The sequence below is a fragment of the Gopherus flavomarginatus genome, chromosome 5 (assembly GCF_025201925.1).
Source record: "Gopherus flavomarginatus isolate rGopFla2 chromosome 5, rGopFla2.mat.asm, whole genome shotgun sequence".
Taxonomy (NCBI): Eukaryota; Metazoa; Chordata; order Testudines; family Testudinidae; genus Gopherus; species Gopherus flavomarginatus.
In genome coordinates, this window is record NC_066621.1 from 151312828 (window position 1) to 151325801 (window position 12974).

The 12974-nt window shown below is 43.2% G+C and overlaps 1 protein-coding gene across 2 annotated transcripts in view; it reads left to right on the top strand.

Annotated features, from left to right (window-relative positions):
• Window positions 1-12974, top strand: part of DLGAP5 (DLG associated protein 5) — a 236382-nt gene that overhangs the window by 205082 nt on the left and 18326 nt on the right. For both annotated transcript variants that reach the window (XM_050952541.1, XM_050952542.1), the window contains 5 exons: window positions 9545-9846; window positions 10302-10429; window positions 10521-10644; window positions 11266-11351; window positions 12597-12757. In XM_050952541.1, coding sequence (XP_050808498.1) covers window positions 9545-9846; window positions 10302-10429; window positions 10521-10644; window positions 11266-11351; window positions 12597-12757 — 801 coding nt within the window. The remainder of the gene's footprint in view (window positions 1-9544; window positions 9847-10301; window positions 10430-10520; window positions 10645-11265; window positions 11352-12596; window positions 12758-12974) is intronic.

The following is a 12974-nucleotide window of genomic DNA, read 5'->3' on the forward strand; positions in this document are numbered from 1 at the left end:
GATTTTCATACACAGGCTAGCAGTCCCTTAGCTGGGGACCATCACTCCCCCCCTGTTCAGTCTTTATTCCTCAGGTGTTTCCAGGTGTTGTGGTGTAGGGAGAGTAAGGTACCATCATGTCATTGTCACCCTTTTATATCTTCTCACTTGGTGGAAAGCTTTTTTGCTGTGACCTGGGTCAAACAGCACTACACAATGGGAACTATCTCTGAGAGGTTTCTATTGTATACAGTTCCTGGGGTAATCCTTGTGCTTGTATGCATTTCCTCAATAAGGCATTAATATTGTTTGGCCTTTTTACTGTTGTATCAAAAAGAGGTGTTTTCAACCTCACAACATATTTCAGTAACACATACATAATCAAACTTCACATACAACAATAGCACATACAATCCAATGAGATATTAATGTCTAGCAGATCAAGACTTTTAGAATGATACCTCGCAAGGCATATTTTGTACAAAACATATCCTACTTACATGACAGTAGTGAATATTGGGGTGCCAGGGTGTCACAATACCTCCCCCATTTGCTTCAGTATTGTGTGGAATTGTGATGCCTCTTTTGGTACTGGAGGTACCAACTGCTAATTCATCCTTGGTACTGATGCCAGCTCCGTATTGGTTTTTGGATGAGGTAGGTAATTTGCTTGCCTCGTTGGGGATGGCTCTTCCTCTACCAGTGGACAACTTGCTGGTCTTGTCCCCAAACTCTGTCTTGACATCTTCCACTTCTCCGTTGCCTTTGAAACACTGTTTTCGGAAATCCTCAAAACCATCCACTGTTGGTATAGAGATTGGCACCGTTCTCGCAGCAGGGATGGGGCCCCTGCCCTAGTATCTATTGGTCACCAATGCCATATCCCTATTCCCAGTTGCCTCCTTGGAATCCTTAGTACAGTCCTTGGTCTGCCAAATCGCATTCTTTGATGCAGTCCAAGGCAAGGTTGCTGATTTCTGCCTGCAGTTTCTCATCCTGAGCCATCTCTATTACATACGCAGTCTGAGTTCATTCCTCCTGAGCTGGTCCAGACTGATTCTCTCATACCATAGCTTCTATTGGCCCTGCACTCTTCCTCGTCCTCTCCAGATGACTCTTCCTCACCTGTGCCTGAGATTTTTAAGGTTCTCCTGAGGTGTTTGGTGGTCTGCCTTGGGCATTCAGGCTGAGTTCATGAAAAAGAAGACACAAGTTGCTGGATATACTCCAGGGAGGGTTGCTCTCCAGGTAAACTAAGCCTTCTTGGCGTTTGCAAAGTCCTTGTGGAATACCCCAGCTTCATTATCACCTACAGCAAAGGATTCTGAGGCAACGTCCACACTACAGAGTAAAATCGAAATTAATAAAATCAATTTTATAAAACAGGTTTTATATAATCGATTTTACGCGTCCACACTAGGGCACATTACTTCAGTGCTGTGCGTCCATGGTCCCAGGCTACCATCGATTTCCGGAGTGGTGCACTCTGGGTAGCTCAGTAAAAGAATGGGACCAATAACTTCGATTTCCGTCCACACTAACCCTAAATCGATATAGTAATATCGATTTTAGGGTTACTCCTCTCGTTGAGCAGGAGTACAGAAATCAATTTTAAGACCCCTTAAAATCGATTTTAAGTGCCTTGTAGTGTGGACGGGTACAGTGTTAAATCGATTTAATGCTGTTTAAATCGATTTAACGCTGTAGTGTGGACCAGGCCAGAGAAGTACTATAATGTTCTCATGGAGGTATTCAACTGCTTCTACTCCCATCCAGCCTCTAACTCTCTCATAGTAACAGCAGTAAATGACCGATCATGACCGAGGAGAGATGAATCCACCTCCAAGAACAAAGAATCTAAGAGGCTGGACTGGCTGGGGGTGGAGGGTAATAATTTACATGACTACCATTTAGGGTGACCAGATCACAGGAATAAAATATCGGGATGTGGGGGGGAGGGGCAGAGCAAAAAAAAATGGCAGCAGAGTAAAAAAAAAGCAGTTTTTTGCAGGGGTCAGGGACATTAGCAGGCCGCAGCCACGCCTCTGGATCGCACACAGCACCCTGGCCACACGCGCTGCATTCCCCGCGGAGCCTCCCACCCTCTGGCCCGCCCTGGCCACATGAGACTTGTCCCACCGCAGGCGGGGAGCCCCGTGCCTTTCCTGCTCAGCTGCACTCCACCAGCTCCTTTTCGGCAGGGCAAGCTGCTGGAGCGCAGCCGAGCAGGAGAGGTATGGGGTTCCCCAGCAGCGGTGGGAAAGTTTATCAGTTCAGAGGGCCCTGGCCAGCTCCTTGCGCCAGCCGCCCCGCCTGGGACAAATCTCGCCCCCGCAGCCCCTCTCCACCGCGTGTCTCTGGCAGGTGGGCTGCGCTGCCCACCCAGGCCCTGCCCACTCCTTGCTGCACCTGGACTCACCATGCTGCCCTGTGGGCTGCAGGGCTGGAGCAGCCACTGCACTGCAGTGCTCCCGGCCCCAGCCGGCCATGGTCTGTGTGCCCAGGCTGCTGCACAGAGGCATCTCCTCCCCAGGTTCGGCTTGGGATCCAATGGGGCAGTGAGGGGGCAGGGCTGGGGGCAGGGATTTGGTGAGGGATCCAATGGGGGAAGGAGGTGGAGGGAGGGGGCAAAATTGTTTCTTTGTCCAGTGTCCTGACCGAACATTGGTTGGGACACGGGACAAACAAGCAAATATCGGGACAATCCCGATGAAATCGGGAGGTCTGGTCACCCTACTACCATTACAAATGTGCATTGTAAATCAGCAGGCATTGTCCTCTATGGATTTGTCTTCACAAACAGCAGCACAACTGCACTGTTGTGGCTGCTCCGCTGTCGCACTTTAGTGAAGGTGCAGTTACTAGGCTGACAGGAGAGCTGCTGCTATGGGTGTAGTTAATCTGCCTCCCTGAGAGCAATAGCTTTGTTGATAGGAGAAGCTCTCCCACTGACATAGCGCTGTCTACACTGGGTGCTAAGTTGATATCACTGTCACTGAGGGTTTTTTTACGCCCCTGAGCGACATAGTTTATACCTATATATGTCTTTGTGGTAGACCTGTCCTAAATATGACTTCATCAATTTGGACACACTCTCCAAATTCATGGATAACTCACCAGAAACCTCCAGGGAAGAATTTAAGGTGTTGGTTGGAGAGGGCCATCTGGTGGCCAAAACTTCATTGCAGTTGTCCCTGGATGTGGCAGACGCATCTTTTAGAATTACAGTAGAACCTCAGGCTATGTCCAGACTACCCGCCATATCGACGGGTTAAAATCGATTGCTCGGGGATCTAGACGCGATATATCGATCCCCGAGCGCGCTTATATCGATTCCGGAACTCCATCAACCCCAACGGAGTTCCGGAATCAACAGGGAGAGCTGCGAACATCGATCCCGCGTGGTGTGGACGGGTGAGTAATCCGATCTTAGATATTCGACTTCAGCTACGTTATTCACGTAGCTGAAGTTGCGTATCTAAGATCGATTTCCCCCCCATAGTGTGGACCAGCCCTGAGTTACAAACACCAGAGTTATGAATTGACCAGTCAACCTAGCACCTCATTTGGAATGGAAGTATGCAATCAGGCAGCAGCAGAGACCAAAAAAAAAAAGCATGTACGGTACTGTTAAATGTAACCTCCAAAAAAATAAAATAAAGGGAAAACAAAAAAGATTTGGCAAGGTAAGGCAGCTGTTTCTGTGCTTGTTTCATTTAAATTAAGATGATTAAAAGTAGCATTTGTCTTCTGCATAGTAAAGTTTCAAAGCTGTATTAAGTCAATGTTCAGTTGTAAACTTTTGAAAGAACCATAACGTTTTGTTCAGAGTTAAACATTTCAGTTATGAACAACCTCCATTCCCGAGGTATTTGTAACTGAGGTTCTACTGTGTGGTATCGGCTGTGCTTATGAGAAAGGCCTTGTGGTTGCAGAATTCTGGCATAGTCCCTGATGTTCAGCAGTGTATCGAGGACTTACCTTTCAATGGTCACATTTTGTTTTTGGAGAGAAGTGATGAAATTTACATTTTGTTTAAGGACACCTGGGCCACTTTGTTTCTTGGGGTTTTAAACCCTAGCCACAAGAAGGCATAATTACGGAAGTCAGCAGCAACAGTATCGCTCACAGCCATTTTTCTGGCAGTCATCCTTCCCTGTTAAGCAGCAGGACTCCTCTAGGAAAGGGCATAGATTGCAGAGGAAGAAGCCTTCTGTGTCTAATTTTAGCTAGCAAGCCCAGCCCATTGTCCTCCATCAAGTAAGCAGACATTTTGACTTTCAGATCCAGGACAGCATTCCATTTGTGACTTCTGTGCCCCCATCTCTTCAGTTTGGGGACAGGCTGTCTTGCTTTTATGGTGCTTGGAAACAGTAACTCCTGACAAATGGGTCCTGAGCACCTTCAGATTATGCCATTCAGTTCCTCTGCATCTCTCCTACCCTGTCCCTCCTCAAGAACCCCTCTTGCGAGCCACTGTTTCTTCAGCTGGTCTAAATTCTCTGTGCTTAGAGAGATCTATAAAGGAGGTCCTGCTGAATCACTGGGGAAAGAGATTCTACTTCCTATATTTCCTGGTCCCCAAACCCAAGGAAGGGATGAGTCCAATTCTCAATCTCCACAGTCTTAACAAATACATCAAATACATGGGATTCTGTGTGGTCACTCTAGCAATGATCCTTTTTGCATTAAATCACAATGGGTTTGCTGCCCCAGCTCTTCAAATGCTTATTTCCATGTGTGATTTTTTTCAAGCCATAGGAAGTTTCTGAGACTTGTTATGGCAGGTCAACATCAGTACGCTGTGCTTTCCCTTGGCCCATCCTCAGCTCCTCGTGTTTTTACCAAATGCATGATGGTAGTGACGGCATACCTCAGGAGAAGAGCAATTTACATCTTCCCACATCTGAACAACTGATTAGTCAGGGTCAAGACAAGTCCTCTCACATGTTCAGTTCATTGTTATCCAGGGTTTTCAGAATCCAAAGCAGCGGTAACTTAACTGTTTCAATTAAAGCGGTGTCAGGAATAAATCATTGGGAACGCAGCGCTTCCGGCTGATGAAAATTGATAAAGTAAGCATGCTCTTATCTAAAACTACTGTTTATTAGATTTAAGCACATACAGACATAAGCAATAGGTTTAGAACATCTCAAATAATTACCCAGAATCTGAGATGATAGTGAGTAATTAGCAGCAGGTCAGCAATAGCCGCTAGTTTTCCTGCTGGGGAATATGGTCTCAGGATAGCTTCAGAGACCTGTTCCAAAGTACACGCTATCTTCTTTTTATAACTAACCTTTACAAAAAACATAGCTCATAGTAAACCCCTAGTGGGTCATCACCTCTCCTAACTTCACTAAACTACTCAAAAAAACATTCCTAACAATCTTAGTCATAATAAGCTTCTATATCAAAGGCACCCAAACTCAATGTGTCTATCCACTTACTTTCTTTCAGTCTCAGTTTGAGTCTTTTCTCCCCTCCCATTGTGATTAGCAGAAACTGCAAGCCTACAGCTAGTATTTAACCTTGCCTCCAGAAGCACGGCTTGTCCAAATTAACCCTTAACTGTGTGGTGGTCTGTTTTATTCATGGTGACTGAATGCACACATGGTTGCAATCAGCTTGATCAAATTCTGGGATAACATTCCCCTCAATTCCAGGGCAACAACACTGCACCTTTTCAATTATCTGGGTCTGATCTTATATGAGGGGAGGTTGGACATTAATACTAACTCAAAAAATCAAGTTCATTGGGGCCCTCCTAGGCTCCATAAGACCCATGGCATTTCTACCAAATGAGCAATTCCAGGCAATTAGTCACCTGTGTCTCTCTCTGCTTTCACACTTCTACCATCTAAGTGTGCCTGAAGTTGTTAGGCCATATGGCTGCATGCACTTAAATGGTCCAGCATGCAAGATTTCATGTTCGTCCTCATCAAATCTGGTGGAAGTTGGTCTGTTGCCCACATCAGGTATTGGATGGGCTGGTCCAAGTGTGTCCACTGGTTCTGAACTCCTTTCAGTGGTGGACAGTTCAAAGTATACAAAGGTGTTCTCTGCCTGTGTTCTCCCCACATCCCCTTAGATGGGATCATAGTTACAGATGCTTCCACAATAGGTTGGGCAGCACATCTGGGGGAACTGAAGATACAAGGTTTATGGACAGAGCGCGAAGCATCTCTTCATATCAGTGTTGTGGGGCTTTGGGCCATTTACAATGTATGCAAGGTATTTCAAGTGCAGATTGGGTCACAGCAATTCAGATACTCACTAACAACATCACCACAATGTAATATGTGAACAAATGGAGAAACCACTCCCATCAGCGTTGTCAGGAGACTATAAAGTTCTGGCAGTTCTGAATGAAAGAGAACATCATTCCCACTGCTGCTTGTTTACCATGGGCCCAGAGTCACTCAGCCGATTGTCCTGCAGGAATTTCTCCCAGAATCACAAATGGTCTCTGAAGAGCAGTATACTGAGGTCCATATTCACAGAATGGGATATTCCTGCTATTGACCTGATTTTGACAGAGGAAAAAAGTGCAATCAAATTTGCCCTTGAGCAGGTCTCAGTCCAGATTCCTTAGCCAATGCCTTTCATGTGAATTGGGGATCGGCATTGATGTATGCTTTCCCCCTGATCCCACTCATTCCTCAGGTCATTCTCAAGCCAAGGATGGATCATGCCAGACTAATTCTTATAGCACCAGTTTGGCCAAGACAATGTTGGTTTTCCAACCTCCTCAGTCTTTGTTCACCCATTCCTCTTCCTTGTTGACCCGATTTATTGACTCAGTTCCATGGTCAGATTTCACATCCAGCACTGAGCAGTCTGTCCCCCAGCATGAATACTAGTATGTCTAGATAAAGAAAGCTGTTCAACAGATTCTGCTTAGCAGTAGAAAGGCCCTAGCGGAGGGCTATCTATTTGGAAAAGTGGAAACATTTTCCCATTTGGTGCCTAGCCCCAGGGGATTCAATTGATAGTCCTGCATTTAGGATGTCCTGGAGTACTTGTTACACCTTCAGTCCTCTGGTCTGTATCTCAGTTTGTTGAGGGTTTGTGTGACAGTGATTTCAGCATTTCATCCTGAAGTCCAAGGACAATCAGTTTTCTTGAACTCCATAGTAGTCAGATTTCTGAAAGTGGTCACTTGTCTCTTTCTACCACAGAAGGAAGTGAGACTTAATACTGTGTTAGCCTCCCTTGTGGGTTCTCCCTTGGCAACTTATTGTCTGTCTCTTCTAGGCAGAAAGACAGTGTTTCTTGCAGCCATAACTTCTGCGAGTAGAGTTAGTGAGCTGTAGGGCCCTGATGGCAGACCCTCTGTATACTTATTTTTTCAAGGACAAGATTGCCTTGAGACCTCACTTAAGCTTTTAGTCTTGGGGGTGTCACTATTTCATCTTAACCAGAATGTTTACTTACCTGTATTTTTTCCAAAATGTCATTCAAATGCTAATGCACAGTGTCTTCTTTCCTTGGATGTGAGACAATGCTTGGCATTTACTTGGAAAGAACTAAGCCATCTTGTTTCCTTGTCTTTTTGTTTCCTTTGCGGATTGCAAAAGGGACAAGTGCTCTCTGTGCTGGCAGTTCCAAGGTGGATAACGCTTATTATGAGAACTCAGACCCCGCCTCTGCGGAGATTGAGCCCATTTGACAAAGTCCCAAGTGACATCAATCACATTTCTCAGTGACATTTTGATATTGAATATTTGCAGGGCTGCTGCTTGGTCTTCCATACATATTTTTACCAAGCATTATGCTGTTACGTCTGCATCCAGATCAGACACGAATTTTAGGAAGGTAGTCTTGTTACTCTTTAAGGAGACTTCAAGCCCCACTTCCTTCTATTATTGCTTGTGAGTTACCTGAGTGGAATACATGTCTGCAACTACTCAAAGATGATTGTTATTTTCCTGTACTGTAACTGTTGCTTTTTGAGATATGGATGCAGACTTGTATTCCCCAATCCACCCTCTGTCTCCTCTGCCTCAGAGTCTCAATTCTTGACAGTCAGTTTGAAGAAAGTGATGGAGAGCAGGGCTACACTGCCCTTAAATAGCCTGGGGAGGGGCTAAGGGGCAACAGTCACGAGCACTATCCCTTTGGGTACTGCTAGGCAAAGTTCTCTAGCTTTGGTGCACTTGGCATGCTTATACCTGAGTGGAATACACATCTTCACCCACATCTTAAAGAACAATTGCAGTACAGGTAAGTAACAGTCTTTCAGGACTCCAGTGCTATAACTTAGGATGAAAGCCTTCATTTTGTCTATAGCTTGGCTAATGTGCCTAAGTATTGGTAGTACACCAACCCTGTAACATCACCAATATCTAGGCACAACGGGCAAGTTGAGGATGAAATGTAAGCCTCTAATTTAAAAAGCAAGGAAATTTAGTTAAAGTAAATAACACTTAAGGAGGATTAGATCTAAATTTAGTCTTCTAGAGCAGTGCTTCTCAACCTTTCTAAACTACGGTTACCCTTTCAGGAGTCTGATCTGTCTTGTGTACCCCAAGTTTCATTTCACTTAAAAACTACTTGTTTACAAAGTCAAACATAAAAATATAAGTATCACAGCACACTATCACTGAAAAATTGCTTGCTTTCTCATTTTTTACCATACAATTATAAAATAAATCAATTGGAATATAAATATAGTACTTACTGTACATACTCATTCATAAGCTGAATATTTTTGGTAAAAAGTGACGCATCAAAGTGCAGGTGTCGGCTTATAAACAGGTCTACACCATAATTTGATTATTTTAAACTCTGTGGAATCATTTAATTGAATATCTAATACATTGTCGTTTTGTTTACCTGGCGTCTGCAGGCATGGAGCCCCTCAGCTCCCTGTGTTCGCAGTTTGCCATTCCCAGCCAATGGAACTGTGGCTACTGGGAGCTGAGGGGCTCTGTGCCTGTGAACACTCTAGGTAAACAAAACATCTAGGCCTGCTGTCAGCTTACCCTAACGGGCCAGGAGCCAAAGTTTGCCAACCCCTGAAATACAGGGTTGGCTTACAGGGTCATAGAGTTTTTGCTATTTTTACCTATCCATCTTGGGGATCGGGGATCAGCTTATAAACGAATGGGCTAATGAATGAGTATATACGGTACATTTCAGTGTATAGTATATAGAGCAGTATAAACATTTCATTGTATGAAATTTTAGTTTGTAATGCTTTGCTAGTGCTTTGCATGTGGCCTGTTGTAAAACTAGGCAAACTATGTAGATGAGTTGATGTACCTCTTGGAAGAACTCTGCGTTCTCCCAGGGGTACACTTACTCCTGGTTGAGAACCACTTCATAGAATTTTTTTCCACAAATTAGTTTGATTTATGGATGACCCCAACTACTGGTCCCTTCTCTTAACGTAAGTATTTGTTTCAAAAATGTATTCTGTATTGTTATCTAATGAGTAAAGTCCTGTAGTACTTGCAGTAATATGGACTAAAGTTGAAATAGAAGTGACAATAACATCAACTTTATTTCTACTATAAGAACTGCTTTAAATGTTTGCTTTGTCTACCTTGTGCTGTTACAGGCACACAAACATGAAGTGGAAGGAAATACTTTGATGGATCAACTAACTGAAGTCTCTGTCAGTAACTCTAAAAATCCAACATCAGAAGTTCATCAGGAAGATACCCTGCTAGAAAAAGAAAACATACTGGTGACACATATTCCAGTTCCAGTGAGAAAGAGAACACGTTCTTTTGCTCCTCAGAACTTTGTGTTTCAGCCCCTAGATGGTTTAACAACTTATAAAGTTACACCCATGACTCCTTCCAGGGCAAATGCGTTTTTGACACCCTGTCTCTCCTGGAGCCCTGTGAAAATTGAAGCGTAAGAACTCCCTCTTCTAAAGACTTTGCTTCCATTACAACTTAGACCTTGTTGATGAAAAGGGATTCAAATTGCAATGGCAGTTCTGCTGTGGAAGCCTATCTAATATTAAACTATACAGCATGTCAGTTGAAGGATATCTGACATTTAATGAAATGATTTCTGATCACTACCTACCAAGCCTATATTTGACTGTGTAGTGGCAAAGGAAACCATGGTCTATAATCATGTGCCTTTAGGAGTAGAGCTCTCTGCAGTCTCTTAATATGCTATGAAATACACACTTGTTGCTTTTTAGTAAAAAATAGTTTGACTTTTCAAAACACATGTTTAACATTTAGATTTGATTAACTGCACTTAAAAATGCCTTGTTCCTGTAATGTAGTATATTATTGGCCATGTTAGCCAATTTTAAGGCATGCGAAGTAACTGTTTCTAACTTTTCTATTCCTTAGTAATGTTTCTAAAGAAGAATCAAGAAAAGAGTGTTTGTTAAAAAGTCAAGCTTCACCTGCTCAGGAAGGGACTGATAAAGGCTCTCAAGAACAGCAAATTGGTACAAATTCACTGAAAGTGAAGAATGGTATAGTATTGTTATTCACATTTCATGTAATCCTCTTCCTTGTTTGTCAAATAGTGTCCTGGTGGTCAAATATCCTTCATATATTTTTCAGACTGTGGCTCAACCAAGACACAAGATGCCATGCAGAGTTCACATGAAACTAGTCCAGTGTCTGCAGATATCTCCGCAATTGAAACCAAAGCAGGAGAAACAGATCATGATGTACCCTATTTCAGGTTTGTGTTAAGATTAGCTTCTTACCTGGCTAACAACACTTCAGAACGGAGTACTGAAAACTAGAATATCTATAAAACAAAAACTCAATAAGTCACTTTAAACTCTAACAGCATAAACAGTAAGAGGTTTTCTTGGTAGCTGGACAATGTTTAATATCGTGTTTAACTCTCATACTGGCCTTTCCTAGAGTTCTTAAAGCCAGTGATAAACTATCTCTTAAATGTTAATTTGCAATAGATCAGTGTCTTCATCTTCCTATATGTACCAAGCAGATGTTAATTACTATTCTCTTTTTGTGCTTTGTATATATACATAGTGAATAAAAACAGAATTTAAAGGGATGAAGACTAATGCCTTCTTAACCCTAGGAGAGCAAGCGGAGACAGTTCCTCTCTCTATCAGCCTCCAAGACTGGCTGCTTAGAATATTCCAGCAAGCTATAAAGCCTATCAAACCTCTCCTAGAGAAGAAAGAAGAAATGTTTCCCTCCTAGTAAGAGACTAAGAACACCAGCAGCTGCAGAAGTACTAATGGCAGTTAGGGAAGACCAAATTTTACTGTAAAATGTAACAGGAGGTTGGGTATCTCACCTTTTCTTTTCTCTTTTTTCTCTTTTTTAGAAATGTTCTTGCCTCTGAGACTGAGAGGCTGATGTCACACTGTTTCCAGTGGGATGGAAAGTTTGAACTGGACATACCAGAGGATGGTAAGAGAACAAACATGTAGTAGGGAATGGAATGGGTTTCATCCCAACCCTATATTGTCTGATCACTGGGGGTGGGGGGAAAAGCATAATTGATCTTGATTGTATGGGCCAAATTGCATTGATTGAGACACATGAAAAAACTGTATTGGGCAAATATCCAGAATATTTTTAAATGTTAGCATTAAAGCTCACATAGAATGTTAAGAGTTTTAGGCCAGGAGGGACCACTGGGTAATCTAGTCTCGAATCTTGTACAGCACAGGCCACCAACCCCACCTAGCACCCACATAGTAACCAACAACTGAAATGAAACCAGTCTTACAATCCACAGGACACTAGACTATTATGAGCCACAAGCAGAGACTAGAAGGGACTGAGGTGCATGAGTGACTGAGGCCACCATGATGACAGGAAAATGATTAAGTGAGGTATACCCAGATAATCCTGACAAGTGACTTGCACCCACATACTGCAGAGGAAGGCAAAAAAACCCCAAGATCTCTGCCAATCTGATGTGAGGGGAAATTCCTTCCCAACCTCACATGGTGATTAGCTATAGCATGATAATTTAAGCTAGAACCAGCAGACCAAGCACCTGAGAGAGAATGTGTGCTTGGTGCCACCTCAGAGCTCTGGCCACCCTGCAGCATCCCATCTCCAGCGATGGTCATCTTCTGATGCTTCAGAGGAAGGAGACAAATAAAAACCCGCCCAGAATAGCTGGAGGGTGGGGGGCCATCCCTTCTGATGGCCAGCTGAAACCCTGAAGCATGAGATTTAGGATGCAGTTTGCTGACACTAATAAAATAAATGGAGTTGTCCACCAAAAGAACTTAACTTATTTTCAAACTTTGCCCTTTGTGTGACTTCCCCCCCCCCCCCCAAAGCATGAAACATAGCCAAGCTATAGAATAGCTTTTAAACCAAATTTAAGACTTAACGTTCTTGTTTGGGGAGCGTGAGTCCAATGCCATAGTCAGACCTCCTCTTTAAAGATCTCTGGAGGTTGTGTTACTTCTAAAAGTAGCTAGCATGCCTAGAAGAGTTGCAAATACGGTGGTTGGCTGCTGCTCCATATGAGCTGTTTTGAAACATTGCTCTGGATGCAGTGAATCTGAAGTCAGGTTATACAGGAAGCGAATTCTGGCACTCTGCACTATTAGACAAATAGATTAAACCACAATAACGGTAGAATGAAATGTTCTTTTAAATGTGTATATTCAACTGTTAACTTTTTTTTATCAGCAAAAGATCTTATTCGAACAACAGTTGGTCAAACGAGACTGCTCATAGCAGAGAGGTTTAAACAGTTTGAAGGACTGGTGGATAACTGTGAATTTAAACGGGGTGATAAGGAGACGACATGCACAGATCTGGATGGATTTTGGGATATGGTTAGTTTTCAGGTATGCACTTAATGTTAAACTACAACAAAACACAGAACCTCTACAAAATTCATGTGAAACTTCTTTCAATCCACTGTGTTCATTTTATGGAGGCTGCATTTGTAGATTTTCAGACCCTAATGTATTTTGTGTACACAAAGCAAAACTATAGATGCTGGTTTAGTAGTCTAATGGTAACCTGTTCACTGTAACACAGCTGTGTGTGGTCACAGTGTTA